Here is a 19,885-nt window from a genome sequence, read left to right as displayed (position 1 = left end):
CAGCGTTTTGTCCTTGTGGGACTGGCAGGAAGTGCCAGCCCCTTATCCTTTTTAAACAACAGTGGCACGTGTGGCAGGATCAGGCAGGCCGTAGAAACCTGGGGCATGAAAGTCCTTCCCTTTCTCCAAAGGTTCTCCCCGGTGACCTCGTCCTCAGAGCCTCTGTTGGCCCCTCCAGGACTCCTGGGAGTGTCCTTCCTGTAAACCCAGGAGCGCTGTGCAGTGCCTCTCCTTGGGCACTTTGGTGGGCTCCACGTGGTGCGGTGCGAAAGGCACCTGTTCTACGTTCTGCCGTGGGCTGGGGACTCCCGGAAGGCGGAGCCCACCTCTGATCCACCTTTGCCCTCAGTGTCTTGCCAGCCCAGGGCCTGACACCTGGCGGGGGCCCAGTCGACTAGGGTTGAACCTGCTGAAATGCACAATACAAACAGAAGCCAAGCCAGAGCGAGGCCTCATTCCTAATCTCTGAAGAATGGCTCTGTGCTTGCCCCTGGCCCCCGCACCCGCCTCCTCTCCCCCTTCACTCCTGTCCTTCCCTTTCTAGCTCTGGCCTGTCTGAACAGAGCGGTGCCAGGCTCCATGCCAAGAGCACCTGGCATCACTGATCCAAGGGAAAGGCAAGAGGCTCCGTGGGAAGCTGCCTGCGCCCGCATCCCTGCCTTAGTCTGGCTGCCTGAAGCAGTGGGGCGGCTGTGAGCTCACTGAGGCTGGGGACAGTCTGGGGGAAGAAGGGCCAAATCTGTTCAGACAGTTGGCCTTCCTGGCCTTCCTTTCTTCAGATGAGGCCCACGCCGGCTTCTTCCAGGGCTCTGAGCCCCCGTGGCTGTGCATCTACTTTTCCCTCTTACTCTCTACTTTGCTCATCGCTCAAGGTAGCTTATCTTGTGTACAGCTGACCCTGGGGGTGGGGCAGTGTCACCGCTGAATTCATTATTCCCCTAGGGCATAGGATATTCTTTGTTCTCTAGAATGCTGGTCTGCAAAGGCCAGTTGGATGCCTGCATGAGAAGTTCTTGTTCGTAGCTTGGTATGATTAGGAGGTAGCCCACCCAAAGCCTGCAAGGGTCAGGCAGGTGAGTTACTGTGTGGAGCCCTCAGGGCCCATCACAGTCAGGTGGGGCGGGGGGGTGGGGGGGTGGGGGGGGGTGGGGCTGGACTAAACACAAAAGCAAACAACAAAAAATCAGGACCCTTCATACTCGTTACTTTGTTTTGGAGCCAAACGTGTGATATTACTTCACGAGTATGGGAAATAAGAATACTATTCCTATTATATGGTTAAGAAAATGGGGGTTTGGAAGGGCCGCATATCCAACACAAAGGAGAGACAGTAGGAGGCTTATAGGGGGCCCAGGTGACTCTAGGGTCCCCTCTGAGTCAGAAAGACCCCAAAGCTATTCTTTCTAGTACACTCCTGACAGCCACGTCAGCCCGTGATGGGGTGTGTCTGCGGGTCTGCTGGCTGGCCAGGCATGCGGCTACCTTCCCCACGAACCATACTCAGAAATGCCAGGAAACTGCCTCTTAGAGTCATCTTTTCTCATCTTGTGGCCTTTCCCTGCAGCCCCTGCATGGGTCGGGAGCAGCTGGAGACCATCTCTTTGATCCAGAAGCCGACGACTCGTGACCGTCTCTCCGGGTCGCCTGTTCCCAGCGTGCACAGGGGTATGGGCCGGGGCATGGGCCAGGTTTGGGAAAAAGGAAATCCTACACGTGACGCTTGCTTTTAAAGCTTTTGCCACCACTGCACGCTGCCTTCCCAGTCGTATTCACAGTCTTTGTGATTTTTCAATTAATGTCAAAATGACTTATGGTCAGGAAGAGCCCTTGCAGTCCCACTTTGGCTTGGGCCGGGAGCATGTGGGTCTGAAATGTGTCAGTGCTGGTGAAGGTTCTCAGCGCTCTGGTCCCACACAAAGAAGACCTTCTGTGGAGTGCTGTGGTCAGGAATGCACCATCCGTTTCAGCTACAACTCTTCCCCGACTCTGAATATCACCAGAAAACATAGACAGGGTAGGCAGCATTCTCCCTGTCATACATCCTCTGGGGAGGACCCTAGGGAAAGTAAAGACAAAATGATTACAGAACTAGAGAAGATATTTAGGCTTGACAATTCCCCCTAAGCCTGGGGAATCCCACTGAGCAGCTTTTTTTTTTTTTTTTTTTTTTTTTTTTGAGAGAGAGAGAGAGAGAGGGAAAGAGAGAGAGAGGGAGGGAGGGAGAGAGAGAGAGAGACAGAATGAATCTTAAGCAGGCTTCACACCGAGGATGGAGCCCAACGCGGGCTTCAATCTCACAACGCTGTGATCATGACCTGAGCCGAAATCAAGAGTCAGATGCTTAACCGACTGAGCTACCCAGTCCCTTCTGTGCTGCTCTGTACCATAATTGTCCGCCAGGGTCTGCCAAGGTCCCTGGGGGGGAGGAGAGATGTGGACAGCTCTGAGCTGTGGGTCATATTTGGGGATTTTCCCATGTGCTCTGTGGCCTGAATTGGAGCGCTTCACCCCAGGACTCCAGCTCATCCAGAACAACCTCAGAGCTCTGCTTTGGGTCCCGTCTAAGACCCAGGCTCTGGGGGAAGCCCTCCAGGGTACCCTTGCTGAGCTATGGGACTATGTCACCCCCGATTATTAGAGACCCAGGAGGGGAAGGCTTTGCTGTCCCATGTCCGTGCTCTAACTTTAGTTTGACTTTTCACTGCCCGCAAGTACATCTTTGCTCAAATTCTGTCTTGTCCCAAGACCAATGCAGAAAAATACTAGCTATAGGAAGTTGTATAGAAAACAAGTACCATGCCCCCCACCCTCACTCTTGTCTCTGCTCGTCATGAGCCTGTACTGACCCAGTGAGGCTCTATGAAGCAAGCGTGTTGACCCAGTGATGGTAATCAGAAGTGTATGTTCAGTGATCCATTCCCAGTGTTGTGTGCGCCTGTGCACGTGTGTCTGTAAAACACAGTTTACCCCTTTTGTGTTAGGTCTCAGATAATTTGAGGAAAAGCACAACGTGGGGCTTTGTTTCCACCTCTAGAGCCACAAAGTAACAGGAGAAAGAGCTTTATAGCTGAGCCGGAACGAGAAATCGTGCATGTGACACTGAGCCGGGATCCACGTCGCGGTTTTGGTAAGAGGGCTTCTGGTAGGTGAGACCCAGCCTCTCCCTCTGGGCAGAAGGGAGGCTTGTGCCATTTTCCCTTTTGACTTTTCTACTCCCCTCTCCTGCCTCTCTCTCAACTTGCCTTTTTCAGTGATCACTTCTTTTTCTTCCCTTTAAGTGTCCCTAACAAACAATGGAATTTCTGGGTCAAAGTTTTCCTTTGATACTGTAACAGTGATGTATGGGGACAGATCATAGCTACACTTGTGAACATAGCATAATGTATAAACTTGTTGAATCACTATGTTGTACACCTGAAACTAACGTAACATTGTGTTTCCAGTACACCCAAATTAAAAAAAACATCTCCTTCCTATTTCTGAATCTACTGGGGCAAAATTCAGTGCCCATGGATGGGTCGTGTTCCCAGCTTTAGCTGTGCTTACTAATGGGGGGCAGTCAACTTTTATCCATGTGTCCGGCAGAGTAGAAGGAGCTGTTTGAGAATCAGAGGACTTAGATATAAGCAGTGCCACTTGGTAGCTGTGTGATCTCAAGCAAATAACCTAACCTCTCTGGGCAGCAAAATCATTAAGTATCATCTTATTAAATACCATTGGATTATAGGTTTTGTCATCAATGAGGGAGAAGATGTTGGCAAAGTTGACCCTGGCATCTTCATATCTTCTCTTATACCTGGGGGACCAGCTGAAAAAGCTAAAAGGATCAAACCAGGTATGTCTTTTTAAATTGCCAGACACACTACCTTAAGGAACATCTCCTTCTTTCCTTGATGGTATTATTAAGATGCTTTATTTTTCCAGGAGGGCAGATTCTAGCCTTGAATCACATCAGTCTGGAGGGCTTCACGTTCGACATGGCTGTTAGAATGATTCAGAATTCTCCCGAGAGCGTAGAATTAACCATTTCTCAGTCAAAAGGTGGGTATGTCTTCATCTGTGTTCAGAAGCCGGAGAACCTCCCCCATTTGCAGGAGTTTGTTACCACCACGAGGTACTAGATCTTTGAGATTACATAGGTTTGGTGTCACTTTTCTCATGCTGGTGGCTTGCAGAGAGGCAGTGTTGTGGCACAAAGCACTAAATTCTGTAGTTCTTTGGGCAGAATGGGCTCTGCTCTTGCTTGGTCTGCCCAATGGGAGTGGTCTCCTCCATCCAGTTCTTTACCAGATATGACCGATACAGCCATTGTGTGTTTTCCTGCTCACTCTTCTTGCGTGACATAGAGGACATTCTTTTTGTCACTCAAGTCCTTATGGAAAGTGGCTGCTCCAGAGTTTCTACATAGCTGGGGCTTGGATATGGCAATCAACTGGGGAGGAGACTGGAGAGCTGTTCTTGAAGGTGAGCTCGTATCGTAAGCGCACTGGTCTTACCTGGCTAAGACTTGGCATGTTGGAGATCAACCTAGAGAGCCAAATTCTTTTAAGAGACACTTGTATTTATCCTTTAGGTAAGTATGAGAGAGCAACAATTTCCCACATCAAAGAATAACATTATTACGTGCTATTTTTTTGGAGCAGGTTTGGGGAGATGAGTGGAAGTAAGGAGGGATGTTAACTTTCCCTTCCCTCCCAGTTACCTGGAATCACTACTGTGTTTCGGATGAACGATCCTGTAATTGAACCGCAGACTGCCTGCAAATCCCAGCTCCTGGATTTCTTTCTCACACTCCCGGTTCTCTGGACAGTTTCCCCTTATGTACAGAAATGCTTCACATCACACCAGCCAACGTTTTCTTGGTCCTAAACGTAGGCACCCCATTTGCCTTGCCCTGTGAAAGGCACGCACGTTCTCTCAGTCTTGCACACGTTGACCCCTTGGCCAGATGGTTTTCCCAGGTGTGGTAGCTGCCGCTGGACAGAAGCCACAGGGGATGGGAGGTGGCAGAAAAGCTGGAGCATCAGCCATGTGCTTTCTACCCTGTGTTTGGAGCTGACCTGCGGGCTCGGCCCCAGCACTTGTGAGACACCAGCCCCGGTTCACACTGTCTGCTGGATTTCCCAGCACTGTCCCTGTTCTTCACATCCTATTTTAGCCTTCCTTTCATTCCCTTCCACATTTTGCACAGGACTAGGACAGAAAGGAGGAACCGAACCATCCTTTTTTTTTGTCAGGAAACGATGCAGCTGGGCTGGGATCGGTTCGGCGTCGTTCAAGGCTGGCTATTGGGATGGGAGGTGTCAGCAGTTGGCCCCCAGAGTCTGTGAGGCTCAAACCACAGTTTCACACTAGAATTTTGGACAGCGGCCTTCCCATAATGCCTGTGAATTACATGTCTTTCCACCTTAGGGCCCCAGTTACCTGTTGGTAAGTGTGTATCACCACAGTTGGCGTTCCTCACACAGCTGCCAAGGCTTCACTGCTGTGCATTTTTTTAAAGTTTTCTTTCTTTCTTTCTTTTTCTTTTCTTTTCTTTTTTTTTTTTTTTTTGAGAGAGAGAGAGAGAATCTTAAGCAAGCTCCATGCTGTCAGCACGGAGCCCAACATGAGGCTTGATCCCACAAACCTCGAGATCATGACCTGAGCCAAAATCAAGAGTTGGATGCTTAACCGACTGAGCCACCCAGGCACCCCTTGACTGCTGTGCATTTGCCTGTGGTTAGGCTGCTGTTGGGGGCAGGCGCTCTGGACCCGAGGTCAAGGACAAGACAGATAACGTTCCCATAATGGGAGCCATCACTCTCTACGACAGATTGAGTTTTAATTTCCGCAGAAGGTCTCCTAGCTTGTACTTCCGTTAGGCAGGCTCACGTTGTATAGCTTGACTTTTTATTTCAATCATAAATCCTGTCCTCATCTCGCATGGAGTGTGTGGAAGAAAATGAACAGATGCTTACAACATTGCCAGAAGGACAATGACAATAGAATCTGTGAATGAAATGGCTAGGGATAAGGCGTTAAAGAACAATGGCCCCACCATTCCCTGCTGAATACCTTTATGCTCGAATAACTTCCAATCTAATTCATTAAATTACAGTTCATTCAATGTGTGAGTTTAGGTACTTCCCTGTGTGCTAATGAGTCTGTATCAAAAGTAAACCTACTTGTGTGTTTATATATCCAGATCTAAAAAAAGTCAGACTAGTATACCTTCCTCGCACATTTATTTAAGCAGCTAATATTAACATATTAATAATAAATACATTGGGGCGCCTGGGTGGCTCAGTGGGTTAAGCATCAGACTTTTGATTTGGGCTCAGATCATGATCTCACCATCATGGGATCGAGCCCTGGGTCAGGCTCCAAGTTGACAGTGTGGAGCTGGCTTGGGATTCTTTCTCTCCTTCTCTTTCTGCCCTTCCCCTGTACAAACTTGCACTTGCTCTCTCAATAACTAACTAACTAAATAAATGAATAAACATTAAAAAAAATAGTAAATACATTTATTGAGGCTCTACCATGTACTTAACTAATTTCTCTTCATCTCTCTCTGTCTATATGAAAGATCTCTCTACATATATAACTTCTAAGTCCTACCAACCCCAAAAGGCAGTCAATACTATCTATATTTTAACTAATAAGGAATTTGAGGTCCAGAAATGTTAAGTACCTTGCCCAAGATTTTGTCTATTGATTCCTGACCTCATGTTCTTTCCCCTGTTTTGTGCCAGGTCAAAGGTCAGATATGGGGTAAATACGAATTAGTTGCCTAGCCTTCACCCACAAGGAGTCTGCCATCTTGTTATTACCCAATCCTCCCCAAAAGACCTAACATGTTGGTCTTTGGATCACATGGTGATTACAGGCACGCTCAGTGGGATCTCTGGAAGAGGCTGAGTTTAAGAGCACCGCCACATGCTTGCTGTGGGATCCTGGGCAAGCTACTTAATCCTTTTGAGTCTGCTTTCTCACATTTGAACTGGGTTAACACCATCCTGGTGGATATGTCGAAAAGATGTGTGTGTGTGTGTGTGTGTGCTTGTGTGTGTGTTTATGTATTGCCCATCACATGGCAATAAATTAATAAGGTGGAGCTGGCATTATTAACTCTCCATTTGCTCCCATATTGTCATAGTTGGGTCACAAACCTCTACTTAGGTTTCTAAATCACACTCAGAATCTTCCCTTCCTCTATTCTAAATGCATCATCCTTTCCGAGGTGCTAAACTGACATCGTTCCCAGCAGCTATAAAAGGTCTCTCTGTCATTGGAGGAAAATACTGTACCCCATGTAGCATGATGCCACTGAAATGCCAGCTTTCCAAGCTGTTGACTTCTTGGCTTGTTTTCACAGGTATTTGTGGAAATACCCCAAGTGAGGAAAAGAATAGCCCAGCCAATTCTGGGGTCTTCTCTACAGACAGCCCAAGCAACGGGCACCTGGGAAGTTTTTCATCACACGCACAGGACCAGGAGAAAAATACTGAAGAACGGGAAATGGCTCAGACTCAGAGCTTACTGCCCAGGGTGAGGCCTTAGCTTTCCCCTCTATCATTAATGGTAATCATCCCTTGGTTCACTCTCTAGAATTTGGAGAAAAGAGAACAGTGTGGACTCCAATAGTCCTGGCTCCAAATTCCTTCTTTGCTCTTTTTTTGCCATGTTAGCTAGATAGAATTTACTTACTCCCTCTGACCCTCAGCTTTCTCATCTGCAAAATGGAAATAAATGCCTACATTGCATGGCTATGGAGAAGAACATAAAGGGGACAAGGCAAAGCCATGCCTGGGCCATGCCCGGGCTGTAGGGCTCAGTCTTTGAACCTTCAGTGTCCTCAGTCACTGATTATAATTGTTACTGGTAATAACATTGACTGCTACCAAGGGCCATGTATGGACAATCAGGCATTCCATAATTCTTGGCCTCTAGTTGTCCCTCGAGATCCAACTCAATGGCTTTGCTCTTGACAACGCCAGGGAGGAAGAAGACAAGCCATCTTTGGGATACAGAGGGCCATGAGCTTCAGTCCCAGCGCCACTGCCTTGAGCTGTGTCTCCTTGGACACTTGGTAGAAAGGTCTCCTTTTGCCCTCCAGAACTTTCTCCCTTCTGCTCCGGGCCCCACGAAGCTGATGTTCAGAGACGATGTCAGCCTTCTCTCCACTCATTGGCTGTGCCCAGGAGAGGCCCTGTGTCTAGAAAAAACTCTCTGCTTTCCTTTACTCTCACACCAGGACCCCACTTACGACACCACACTTAAGACACTGTTGTGTGGGTTTCTCACCAGAAGCAATTCTGGCAGTAACTGAGTGGAGTTAGCACCAGGTCCCACAGGTTTTGTGGGATTGGACTCAGTCCCACAAGACTGACTCCATCTGGGAAGCCAATCACAAGTAGTAGATCCACAGGTTACCCACACTTCTGTCCAAATTTGGCTACAAATTGGAGGTTCCCATGTCTCCCCCTTGGGTTTGATAATTGCCTACAGCAGTTCATGGAACCCAAGAAAACAGTTTTCTTGGTATTACCAATTTATTACAGAGAATGTTTTAAAGGGTGCAAGTGAACAACCAGTGAAGAGATGCATAGGCCAAGGCCTGGAAGGATCCTGAAAACAGGACCTTTCGTCCTCTTGGGGTTGAGGTATGCCATCCTTCCAGCACATACATGCTTTTGGTATTTTTATGGAGACTTTATCACATAGGCATGGTGGATCATTAACTTATTCTCCAGCTCCTCTCCCCCTCCCCCTCCCCCCCAAAATCGATGGGGAGTCGAGTGAGGTGGAAAGTTCCAAGCTTCTAATCATGGCTTGGTCTTTCTGGTAACTAGCCCCCATCCTGAAGCTATCCAGAAACCCACCGAGAGCTGCCCTTTTAGAACAAAAGACTATTACTCAAGAAATTCCAATGGATTTGAGAGCTTTGTGTCAGGAACTGGGGTCAAAGACCAAAAATTAGTATAAAAGATTCTCCCAGTCTCTTAAGACTTAAGAAATTACAAGGGTAGAAGGAGCTCTGTGCCAGGAAGTGAAGAGAGACCAATATATGTATATGCTATTGTTTTATACCCTGGTTGAGCCAGTAGTTGGGGGTGGGTGGGGGCAATATTGTCACCCTGCCTGTGCTCAGGTTGGCCTCGTCCCTCTTCTGAAAGCACAGCTCGTATGAGGTGCTCTTCACCATAGAACTACTCTGTAGATTCCATCACTCATTCCCTCCTCTTGCTTCTCAGGCTCAGAGAAAGTAAGAGACCCTACTGTTTCTGGCCCCAGTGTCCTTAGCCCTTCTTGCTGCTTTCTTTAAATGCCACCACCTCTGAAAGCAGGCCTCGCGCAGGCTCTCCTCCATGGCCCAGGTTGAGCCTATACACCTTTGCTTTCTTGCTGGGAGTCTGGTTCACACAGACAAGTTATCCCACTTCTCTCCGTCTCATTTTTATCCTTTATGAGTAGAGGTAATGTCTGTCCACAGAGCTGTGGGGACAGAAGTGCCCGGGATCCGCCTCGCAGTAGGGCTCCAGGAATGTTAGCTCCTTCCTAATCATTCATGGTGCCTCATCTGGACACTGCACCCCATGAAGAGCAGGGATAAGGGGTCAGTATGAGGATAATCCTAACAGCGGACATTTATGGAGTGATTAACCATGTGTCAGGCAGGATCCTGAGCACCTATATGTTTTATATCACATAAGCTTGGCCGGAGCCATGCTCCCTGGGGAGGGAAGGTGCCAAAGGAGAGGTAAAGGAGGCCAAAGGCCAAAGGCCAAAGGCAAAAGCCTACAGCACCCAGTATTCCCAGGTGGTCTCCCATCCAAGTACTAACCAGGCCCGACCCTGCTTAGCTTCCAAGATCAGATGAGATAGGGCGCATTCAGAGTGGTATGGCCGTGGATGCCATTACAAGCTTATGAGATAATTATTATCATCAACCCTTTTTATAGGTGTGGCACCTGAGGCACGAGAGGAAAGGAATATGCTCGAGGTCTCTCAGGGAGTGAGTGGTAGAGTTGGGATTTGAATCCGCGAAGTGGGACTGTAGAGCAGAAGCTTTCACCATAGGGCTGTACTTCAGAAGGTCCTCCTTGGCAGGAAGCAGGGCCAAGAGGGATTCAGGTTGGAGCCTCTGAGGCTGCAAACCTGTGAGCTAGTTTTTCGTGAGCAGTTGACGGGAGTGATGGTGTTCCAAAGCCACAGCTGACCATGGTACAGGCTATGGAACCTGTGCAAGACAGGCTCTTCTGGGCCACAAGGCCAGTTTTGCAGGCTGGTAACTTTCAGTGGCATAGTGGGGTTTACACTCTTGCTTTGGACTTCACCCTTAGTGGCTGCTTTACTCTTTGGATTTTAAAGTTCGGACAAAACATCTTGCCAGACTCTGTAGGGTGGACTGTCTCTGGAACAATTGGAGTTTCGTCTGTTTTATGCCGGTCTCTTTGGAACCTCCTCTGTTGGACTGATAATTTTCTAGCTTACTTCAGCCTGTTTATTTTCCTATGGTATTAATGGTATTTTCCAATATGGTGAACCGAAAGCAGCTAAGTAAAGGGGGCAGACACGACAGAAGTCTGGGAGTACCCGTGGCTCTATCTCCACCCGTGGGTACAGTTCACTAAAAGTTTCTCCCCTACTAAACAGTAGTTCAGTAGGGGCAGGTCCATATTATCACTGCTGTCCCCTCAACTTACACAATGCCTGACACATAATTGGTGCTCAATTAATGTTGTTACATGACAGGATGAATGACCAAACAAATCACACACGATAATTGTCATAGTATGGAGTTAAATCCCTGGCACGTGGTAGATAATTCTTGTCTTCTGACCTTTCCTCAGGCATTCAACCACTGTTAAGTAGAGCTCCAGTGCAGCTACTCTTGCTAGGGATGATCGGAGTTTCCCCTGAGGTTTTTTCTGTTCAAGAAGCTACTGTATATCTGGTATCCAACATCGCTTAGCAGGTGTCATGCGTGAAGCTACCAGGAAGTGCCTAGATGGCTTTAGTTCTCAAAATGATATTTGCATCTTGAGTGGAAACAGGAGGGAACCTATATTTATTGAGCCCTGCTATGTGCTGGGTATGATTCATAGTCACAGTGAGAAGGGGATCTCTCATGCCAGTTCTGTGGATTGAGAAACCAAGGCTGGAGAGACCAAGGGACTGGGCCAAGGTCATGTAGGGAAGATCTGATAAAGCTGGAAATGATCCCTGTTGAAGCTGAAATTCATGCTTCTTTTGGTGCGTAATCCTGGTGAGAGCTGAGAGGTGCTATCGGCTTACGTAGGGCAAGTGCCTTTATGCCTTCTTTATTTTTGTGTTCTTTAGGGGCAGGATGCTGGTTCGTCTTGTCCTCCACCACCTTCAGAAATCAATGCCAGTGAAATCTACTTTGTGGAACTGGTTAAAGAAGATGGGACACTTGGATTCAGCGTGACTGTAAGAATTATTAGGCAAGCTTGGGAAGTACACAGTTGAAAAGATGTTCATCTGTAGCCTTGGTGGGCATTCCACTCATATAGCAACCTCTGCTAATGTGGTCCTGGGTACAAGAAGCACACAAGAAGTGGTGAGCCAAGAAAGTCAGTGAGGCCTCCGTTGGGGTGGGGCTAGGAGTTCAAAGACAAACTGGGAGATTTAGGATGATCAGGCACTCCAAGCAGTGCAGGTGGGATTGGGTGATGGGGTCCTGACTCTGTGGTCGTGCCGTACAACCAGGAAGGCGCAGCAGAGTGGGGTTGCAGGGACATAAGCTGAAGGTGAGTGGGGGTGACCCATGGTCATCCAGAGCAGCATCACGGTGAAGGTGGGTGCTCCCACTTCCAAGGACAGAACAGAGTCACCTTGGCCAGAGTGGGGTCCAGGGTGATCACTTTGCACTGGCTTCTAAGCTCTATCTGCAGACCCTGGAGGAGGGAAGGGGAAAAAAAAAACTGCACAAAAATGATATACTCCCACTGCTGGGTACGTGTGTGAAGAAATCAGAAGAAAAGATAAACTTAGATCTTCATCTCGTGACCTGTAGGGATGTTCGCGATCTATTGTTAAGTTAGAAAAACAAACGTAAGTTATAGAACACTGTGTAGTTAATTCTAAGTTTGTACCTACAAATCAAAACTCAAGCACACAGGATGTGTCAGGCCCGCCTTTGGGCCTGTGCCTGCATCCATGTATGCTGTTTGCTACTTATGGAGAGATGATGTGGCGCGTTGATGTGACTTCAATTTCTGAACACCTGCCATGGGTCAGTGCTGGGCTGGGTGTGGGGCACAGCTCCCTCATGCTGGCTGTGTTGTTATACTCCTTTTGGGCATCTAACCTTGCTGCACAGCGAATAATGTAGTCTGGACGAACAAGTGAGTATATAAGACGTTGTCACATGGAAATGAGGTATTGGGATAGAGTGTCAGGCAGATGGGGGAATCTCTTAAGGAGGTTGGGGAGGCTCTTTCAGGAGGGGGCAGACAGGTGGTGAATTTTTCATTGTGTTTTCCAGGGTGGCATTAACACAAGCGTGCCCTATGGGGGTATCTACGTGAAATCCATCGTTCCTGGAGGGCCAGCTGCCAAGGAAGGGCAGATCCTGCGGGGTAAGGGACGGAGTATGTTGGGAACTGCATTGAGTCGTGTGATGAGCCCTGGCCTGGGGGGTACAGCCTCCAGGCCTTGCCTCACTCCCACCCTAGACTTTGTGCAAATGATGGCCTCTCCAGGTCCTGGTTTCCTCACCTGGGAAAGGGGCTGATTTAACCCGTTCCACCTGCATGATAAGTTAACAAGGGGATCAAATGTGTGTAGTGGCACATTGGGAAGCAAAAGGTGATTTTAAAATATGAGATTTTTAAGTAAGCCCATTGCTGCTGGCCTTCATGGGAGAAAGTAGTGCTTCCCATGGAGGACAGAGCATGCATTGGTGACCCCACTTTTTGGTATCCAGGGAGGACACTGGCAAGCCTCCTCTCTGGCCTTCCTCACAGTCACTACACTGAAGCAAGGGGGTGACTTTTATTGCTCTCCAAAATGGCCGGTTGAGCTAGAAAGGGCACCTTGGATCTTAGTCATTTCTAATTTCTCTAGAATTCCCGTGTCTCTGGCATCAACCAGGTCTTTCTGACCTGTTTTGAGATAAAAAACATCCTCAGGATATAAATACAATCCCTAAGTGACTTGAAAATACTTTCAAAAATGGTTTCGGAGGAAAACAAGAGGAAGGATATGGCTCTACAGAGTTGGCTCAACCTCTCTGTGAGCCAATAATAGAAAGATTTCTGTATCATTGATCTATAAAGATGTCCAGAGAGGTGGCTGGCAGCCAGGACCTATCTGGGCTCCTCACAGCTCAGCTTCCTGTCCCTCCTTGAGGCTGCATGGAAGGGTGCTGGGCAGGGGCCTCCCAGAGGAGTGCTTCCTGCAGCCTCGGGAGCTCAGAGACAGGACATCTGTCCCCCTCCCAGGTGACCGGCTCCTGCAGGTGGATGGAGTGAGTCTGTGTGGCCTCACCCACAAGCAGGCTGTGCAGTGCCTCAAGGGTTCTGGGCAGGTGAGTGCACCATTATTGGGAGCTGTTCTTCTTCCTTCCAGAGCTTTCCCGGACAACATCAGAAGCTGCAGTTGCTTCTGGGTGGGAGGTGGACAGGCAGGAAACCAAACAAGACTTTCTTCTTTGTCTTTTTGTTCTCTTTCACTTCTTCACTTTTCTATGGTGATGTGAAAGCCAGGAGGAAGCAGAAAGATTTCCCAAGCGGAATACCTCACCCCTGCAAAGACCCTTGGAAAACTTGCTTTTCCCTTGCTGAGATTCTAGAATCAGAGAGCTTAACAGAGCTGATGTGCTAGAGCGACTTCTTGCGCCTCGCTCTGGCTGCCCTCTCACACTCTCCGCTCCAGCCTGAGCTGACCGGTGCTTCCATCGGCTCTCAGGACCTGTCACCAGCTGGCCTTTGCACTTGTAGGCACCCTCTTCCCAGTTCATGCTATTCCCATCACCCTGGGTAAATTCAGGCCACATTGTCCTGGGATTCTTTTCCCAGTGAAGTAGAAATTCAAGACACCCTGAGCCGAAGGCATGAAGCCGTTAATCTATGCAGCGCCCAACAGCATGTGGATGTTACCATGCTGTGTTCAGTTCTCGTCCTGAAGGTGGGAGCCTTTACATGTCTCAGTGTGTAAGCCACAGAGCTGGCGTTGCCCTCTAAGTAACTGGGGAGTTGGCAGAGAGAGGAAGGACTCCTGTGGGCCCTTCTGGCAAACTGAGGGAGCAGAAGGGCCCCTGCTTGCTTCCTTTCCCAAAGCAGTCTTCTGGTTTGTAGTGCAATTAACTTATGCTGGTGACCTTGGTTGACCTAACTTGAGAACAGAGTCATAATTTATTGTACTCTCTGTTAGGCTTTTTCTAATGAACGTGATTAGAAAAGGTACTTCTTGCTTGCTGCTGGCATCTTGCTGGCAGCGATAACAGGTAGGAATTGTCACTCTGGGATCACAGGCTTGGTACTGAATGACAATGGCAGCAGAAGGAATGTTAGCAGGGCCAAGGCCCCTGAATGGAAGCTTGGCATTTCTAAAAAGCTTCCAGGTGATGTCCAGCCACTGGTTCCTGAAATGTGCTTTGTGTAACAAGAGTAAAGAGTGTGTCGGGAGGAAGGATGGGAAATCAAACCAGAAGGAAAAGGGAGGCCAGATTGGCAGAGGTTGAGGATACCCTGCTAGGGGTTTGGACTCTAGGTGATGGGAATCATTGGAAACTTTTTTTTCTAATATGAAATTTATTGTCAAATTGGTTTCCATACAACACCCAGTGCTCATCCCAACAGGTGCCCTCTTCAATATCCATCACCCCCCCTCCCCTCCCTCCCACCCCCCATCAGCCCTCAGTTTGTTCTCAGTTTTTAAGAGTCGCTTATGGTTTGGCTCCCTTCCTCTCTAACCTTTTTTTTTTTTCCTTCCCCTCCCCCATGGTCTTCTGTTAAGTTTCTCAGGATCCACAGAGGAGTGAAAACATATGATATCCGTCTTTCTCTGTATAACTTATTTCACTTAGCGTAACACATAACATAACATAACAGTTCCATCCATGTTGCTACAAAAGGCCATATTTCATTCTATCTGATTACCAGGTAATATTCCATTATGTATATAAACCACAATTTCTTCATCCATTCATCAGTTGATGGACATTTAGGCTCTTTCCATAATTTGGCTACTGTTGAGAGTGCTGCTATAAACATTGGGGTACAAGTGCCCTTATGCATCAGCACTCCTGTATCTCTTGGGTAAATTCCTAGCAGTGCTATTGCTGGGTCATAGGGTAGATCTATTTTTCATTTTTTGAGGAAACTCCACACTGTTTTCCAGAGCGGCTGCACCAGTTTTCATTCCCACCAACAATGCAAAAGAGATCCTCTTTTTCCGCATCCTTGCCAACATCTGTTGTTGCCTGAGTTGTTAATGTTAGCCATTCTGACAGGTGTAAGGTGGTATCTCATTGTGGTTTTGATTTGTATTTCCCTGATGAGGTGTGATGTTGAGCATCTTTTCATGTGCCTGTTGGCCATCTGGATGTCTTCTTTAGAGAAGTGTCTATTCATGTTTTCTGCCCATTTCTTCACTGGATTATTTGTTTTTTGGGTGTGGAGTTTGGTGAGTTCTTTATAGATTTTGGATACTAGCCCTTTATCCGATATGTCATTTTCAAATATCTTTTGATCAAGAGTGTTGCACGCTGCTGGTGGGAATGCAAACTGGTGCAGCCACTCTGGAAAACAGCATGGAGTTTCCTCAAAAAACTAAAAATAGAACTACCCTACCACCCAGCAATTGGACTACTAGGTATTTATCCAAGGCATACAGGTGTTTTGAAGGGGCACATGCACCCCAATGTTTATAGCAGTGCTATCCACAATAGCCAAAGTATGGAAAGAGTCCAAATGTCCATCGATGGATGAATGGATAAAGAAGATGTGGTATATCTATACAATGGAGTATTATGGGCAATCAAAAAGCATGAAATCTTGCCATTTGCAACCAAGTGGTTGGAACTGGAGGGTCTTATGCTAAGCAAAATTAGTCAGTCAGAGAAAGATAAATATCATATGACTTTACTCATATGAGGAATTTAATATATAAAACAGATGAACATAAGGGAAGGGAAGTACAAATAATATAAAAACAGGGAGGGGGACAAAACATAAGAGACTCTTAAATATAGAGAACAAACTGAGGGTTGCTGGAGGGGTTGTGGGAGGGGAGTTGGGCTAAATGGGTAAGGGGCATTAAGGAATCTACTCCTGAAATCATTGTTGCACTATATGCTAACTAACTTGGGTGTAAGTTAAAAAAAAAAGTGTTACATGTTCAGTTTGTGTCTTAGATCAATCCACGGGTAGCCAAGGGCAGAATGGACTGAGGAGGAGAAGATAGGGTCCAGGAAGCCAAGTTAACTGGAGCTTTGCCACAGTCCAGCTGGGCATTGGCAATAGGGGAGGAAAAGGGGAGGGGGAGCCCTGGGGGGAGATGTTTCTGATGGTGAACAGGCAAGTCTTAGAAAGCAGATGGACATTTGGAGGGCAGAAGGGGGCAAGCTGGATCACTGCAAGTGTGGCCTTTAGGAAATTAATTGAGGGATGGTTCCATGTTCTGAGAAAGCAGGTGCAGGGGGAGGAATGTTTTAGGCAGTGTGGGGAGAGGGTAGTGAGGATGTGAGAGAGGAAGAAGATGAATGTGGCCTTGAATGCACAGAAATGGAGGTACATGTGTTACCTCCAGGAACATTTGTCTAATAGGCACTTGAAAATATGGCTCTGGATCCTAACAAGGAGGCTAGATTGAAGATTTTCATTTGAGATTCAAATGAAGCAGCTAGTGGAAGTATCAGAAAATTAAGAAGCAATTGCAGGGCGAAGGGAGAGCCTCCTGGTGGCTATATGAAGTGTAAACTGAGCTTGTCCACCCATCTTCTAGGTTGCAAGACTGGTCTTAGAGAGAAGAGGCCCCAGGACCACACAGCAGTGTCCTTCTGTTAATGGCAGGATGGCAGACGGATGCACGGCTGTTTCCTTGGCAACAGCCTTGCCCGGCAGGCCTGCGAGCTGTGTCTCAGCGACAGATGGTGAGAGAAGAGAGAATTGAGTGTTACTATTGTTATGTCATCCTGTGCTGCCTTTGAATTCTCAACTCAAAAGAGAGAGCAGGAAGGCTTCCTCTGGGTTCTCAAAGGACAGTGAGCACGATGTGGCTGGCTTTCGGATGCAGTGGAAGCCAATCTGATGGAATATGTTTCTGGGAAAAAAAAAATACATTGTCCCCAAACAATTGCTAGGCATAATTCTCCCCAAGTTTTCCGAGGTTTCTTGATCAGCTGCCCGAATGCTTGTGTGTAAATATGTAGGAATGAAATTGGAATGAAAGGGTCATGCATTTCCTGACCAGATCTCCACATTCCAGCCAAGATATTTGTAACAAGAGATCTGGGGAATGATGAGGCAGGCTGGGAGAGGAAGGTGCTCAGAAATCTAACCTTGCTATTAGCATCATTTAAAACCATAAACCTCCATAGGTTTGCAGGGACATCATTTGCGTATCTTCTGAGAGGTGGCCTCTTTGCGCTTCCCTGGTGACTTTGTTTCCTGCTAGGAAAACAGGTATTTCTTTTGTATTTCATGATTTGGAGCTTAGCCATTTTTCAATCCCTTTATAGAGATTTTCCTGAAGGTGTAAGTCAGGTTGAATATAAGGTAGCCATAGTGAGTGATGGGGTTGGGTGGAGGGGGACACGTGTGCATAAGATGAGTCTGTTTCCTTTTTCATTGCTCCTCTGCTCACTCCAGTGAGGCCCTTTGACAAACTGACTATCAGATGAGGGGAGGGGCCTAATGGCAGTGCTGTTAGACTATGGAGGTTCCTGAGGCTGTGTCCCTCTTTGGTGCCCAGAGGTAGCTGTTTTGTCTTATGGTCCATCCACATGGCTGAACAAAACAGCAGCTAAAAAGTTTCCACAGAGTTTACCATAATTTTCTCCATGGTCTAGTGATCAAAATTTTGTTTCAAGTGTGCTAAAAGTGATTGAGGTTCTAAAGGAGTAGTAGGAGTATATATGATATACGTTTTACTAAACGATATGGGCATATTATGTCTGTCTATAAACTATATCTTTACATATAAACTTTGCCGATTATCTAGAATTGCTTTGTCCAATATGGTAGCTACTTGCCACGTGTGGCTATTGAGTACTTGAAATATAGCCAATCCAAATTGATAAAATACATATTCAATTTTTGAAGACTTAGTTCATAAGAAGGATGCAAAATCTCTCACTAATATTTTTTCATATTGATTACATGTTGAAATGGTAATATTGTAGATATATTGGGTTAAGTATACTATATGATCAAGTTTATTTTTACCTATTTCTTCTTACTTTTTTTTAAGCTTATTTATTTTGAGAAAGAGAGGGAGAGCGAGTGTAAGTGGGAGAGGGGCAAAGAGAGAGGTGGGGGAGGGACAGCGAGAGAAAGGGAAACAGAGAATCCTAAGCAGGCTCTGCATTGTTAGTGCGGGGCTCAAACTCACGAACCGTAAGATTATGACCTGACCTGAAATCAAGAGTCGGACACTTAAGGGCCTGAGCCACTCAGGTGCCCCATCTTACTTTTTAAAATGTAGCTGTTCGAGAACTGAAATTACATACATGGTTCGTCATTTGCATTTGCACCTCACCTTGTTTCCATTGGACAGCACTGATCTAATGGATCTAAGTGTAACGGACTCTGTCATAAAAATTAGCAAAATGAAATCTTTTTGTGTAAAGCAGAAATAATTCTTGCCTGCTTGACAGTTTGCATTTTAAGGCTGGTCAGTTTCGTTCGTAATCTGCTGTCAGATTTATCTTGTTCACATCCCACAATACAGGTCCTAAGTTTGAAGTCACTCTGAAAAAGAATGCCAGTGGCTTGGGATTCAGCTTCATGCAGATGGAGAGAGAGAGCTGCAGCCATCTCAAGACTGATCTGGTGAGAATTAAGAGGCTTTTCCCAGGGCAGCCGGCTGAGGAGAACGGGGCCATTGCAGTTGGTGACATTATCCTGGCGGTGAATGGAAGGCCCACAGAAGGCCTCGTCTTCCAGGTAGGAGACCATCTGGCCCTGTGTGCACACTGACCCCACCCATGTTTCTTTCAGGCCCACCTAACATAAGGAATACCCTGGGCTCTCGAAAGTCACACCAGGGGCCTGGATCAGATAAAGAGAGCAATTGGTGGAACATTCTCACATTTAATTTTCTGTCTCAGTTCTTAAATATCTGACCTTGAGTAAGCCTTGCTTTTAATTAGGTTTATAATGGAAGTGAAGATAAAACCCTGGCTCTGTGCTGGCTAAAGCACACCTAAAATTCCAGAAGGGGATATATGGGCTGAAGAGATTACAGTAGGTCCCTTTCTGCCCTTCGTCACATTTCTCTTTTAAATTTACAGTTTTTGATGTGTCGTGTTGCATTGGTTGTCCTGTATGTGATCAAAAATGTAATTAAGAGAGAGAGTGAAAAGTGGACACTTCTCTTAATCTCAATGAAATATTATGCATATGCACAAAATCTCAATGAAGTATTATGCATATCAGTCAGGGTCCTGGCTGGAAATTGAGTCACTTGAGGAGAGTTTAATAAAGGTGTGAGCTGGTTGTTAAGAAACTCAAGGGAGAGTATAGAGCCCTGGGGCTGGGAACAATGGGTGCAGTTTCACTGTCCACCCCTCTCAAGTCCAAAGGCATATGGGAAGGAGCAATTATACAACCCGGGAAACTGAGAGAGCTGGTGAAGTGGACGTGGTGACATGAGCTGTTATATTAGGTGGCAGACCCAGCCATTCCGCACAACCCCATGGGGAGGAAGACAG

The 19,885-nt window shown here is 47.0% G+C and overlaps 1 protein-coding gene and 1 non-coding gene across 6 annotated transcripts in view; one reads left to right on the top strand and one right to left on the bottom strand.

Moving 5' to 3' along the window:
- Positions 1-19,885, top strand: part of FRMPD2 (FERM and PDZ domain containing 2) — a 103,437-nt gene that overhangs the window by 66,371 nt on the left and 17,181 nt on the right. For all 5 annotated transcript variants that reach the window (XR_006701556.1, XM_045437966.1, XM_045437968.1 and 2 more), the window contains 10 exons: positions 1,565-1,665; positions 3,035-3,127; positions 3,728-3,835; positions 3,925-4,041; positions 7,358-7,530; positions 11,326-11,436; positions 12,494-12,587; positions 13,452-13,537; positions 16,957-17,104; positions 18,904-19,118. Coding sequence is in view for 4 of the 5 variants with exons in the window: in XM_045437966.1 (XP_045293922.1) it covers positions 1,565-1,665; positions 3,035-3,127; positions 3,728-3,835; positions 3,925-4,041; positions 7,358-7,530; positions 11,326-11,436; positions 12,494-12,587; positions 13,452-13,537; positions 16,957-17,104; positions 18,904-19,118 (1,246 nt within the window). In the remaining variant the exon portion in view is untranslated. The remainder of the gene's footprint in view (positions 1-1,564; positions 1,666-3,034; positions 3,128-3,727; positions 3,836-3,924; positions 4,042-7,357; positions 7,531-11,325; positions 11,437-12,493; positions 12,588-13,451; positions 13,538-16,956; positions 17,105-18,903; positions 19,119-19,885) is intronic.
- On the bottom strand, positions 9,778-9,896 carry LOC123577614. Its single transcript, XR_006701967.1, has one exon. It is a non-coding gene; the product is annotated as a 5S ribosomal RNA (ribosomal RNA).

The sequence above is a fragment of the Leopardus geoffroyi genome, chromosome D2 (genome assembly GCF_018350155.1).
Source record: "Leopardus geoffroyi isolate Oge1 chromosome D2, O.geoffroyi_Oge1_pat1.0, whole genome shotgun sequence".
Classification (NCBI taxonomy): Eukaryota; Metazoa; Chordata; class Mammalia; order Carnivora; family Felidae; genus Leopardus; species Leopardus geoffroyi.
This window is presented reverse-complemented; position numbering and strand designations above follow the sequence as displayed.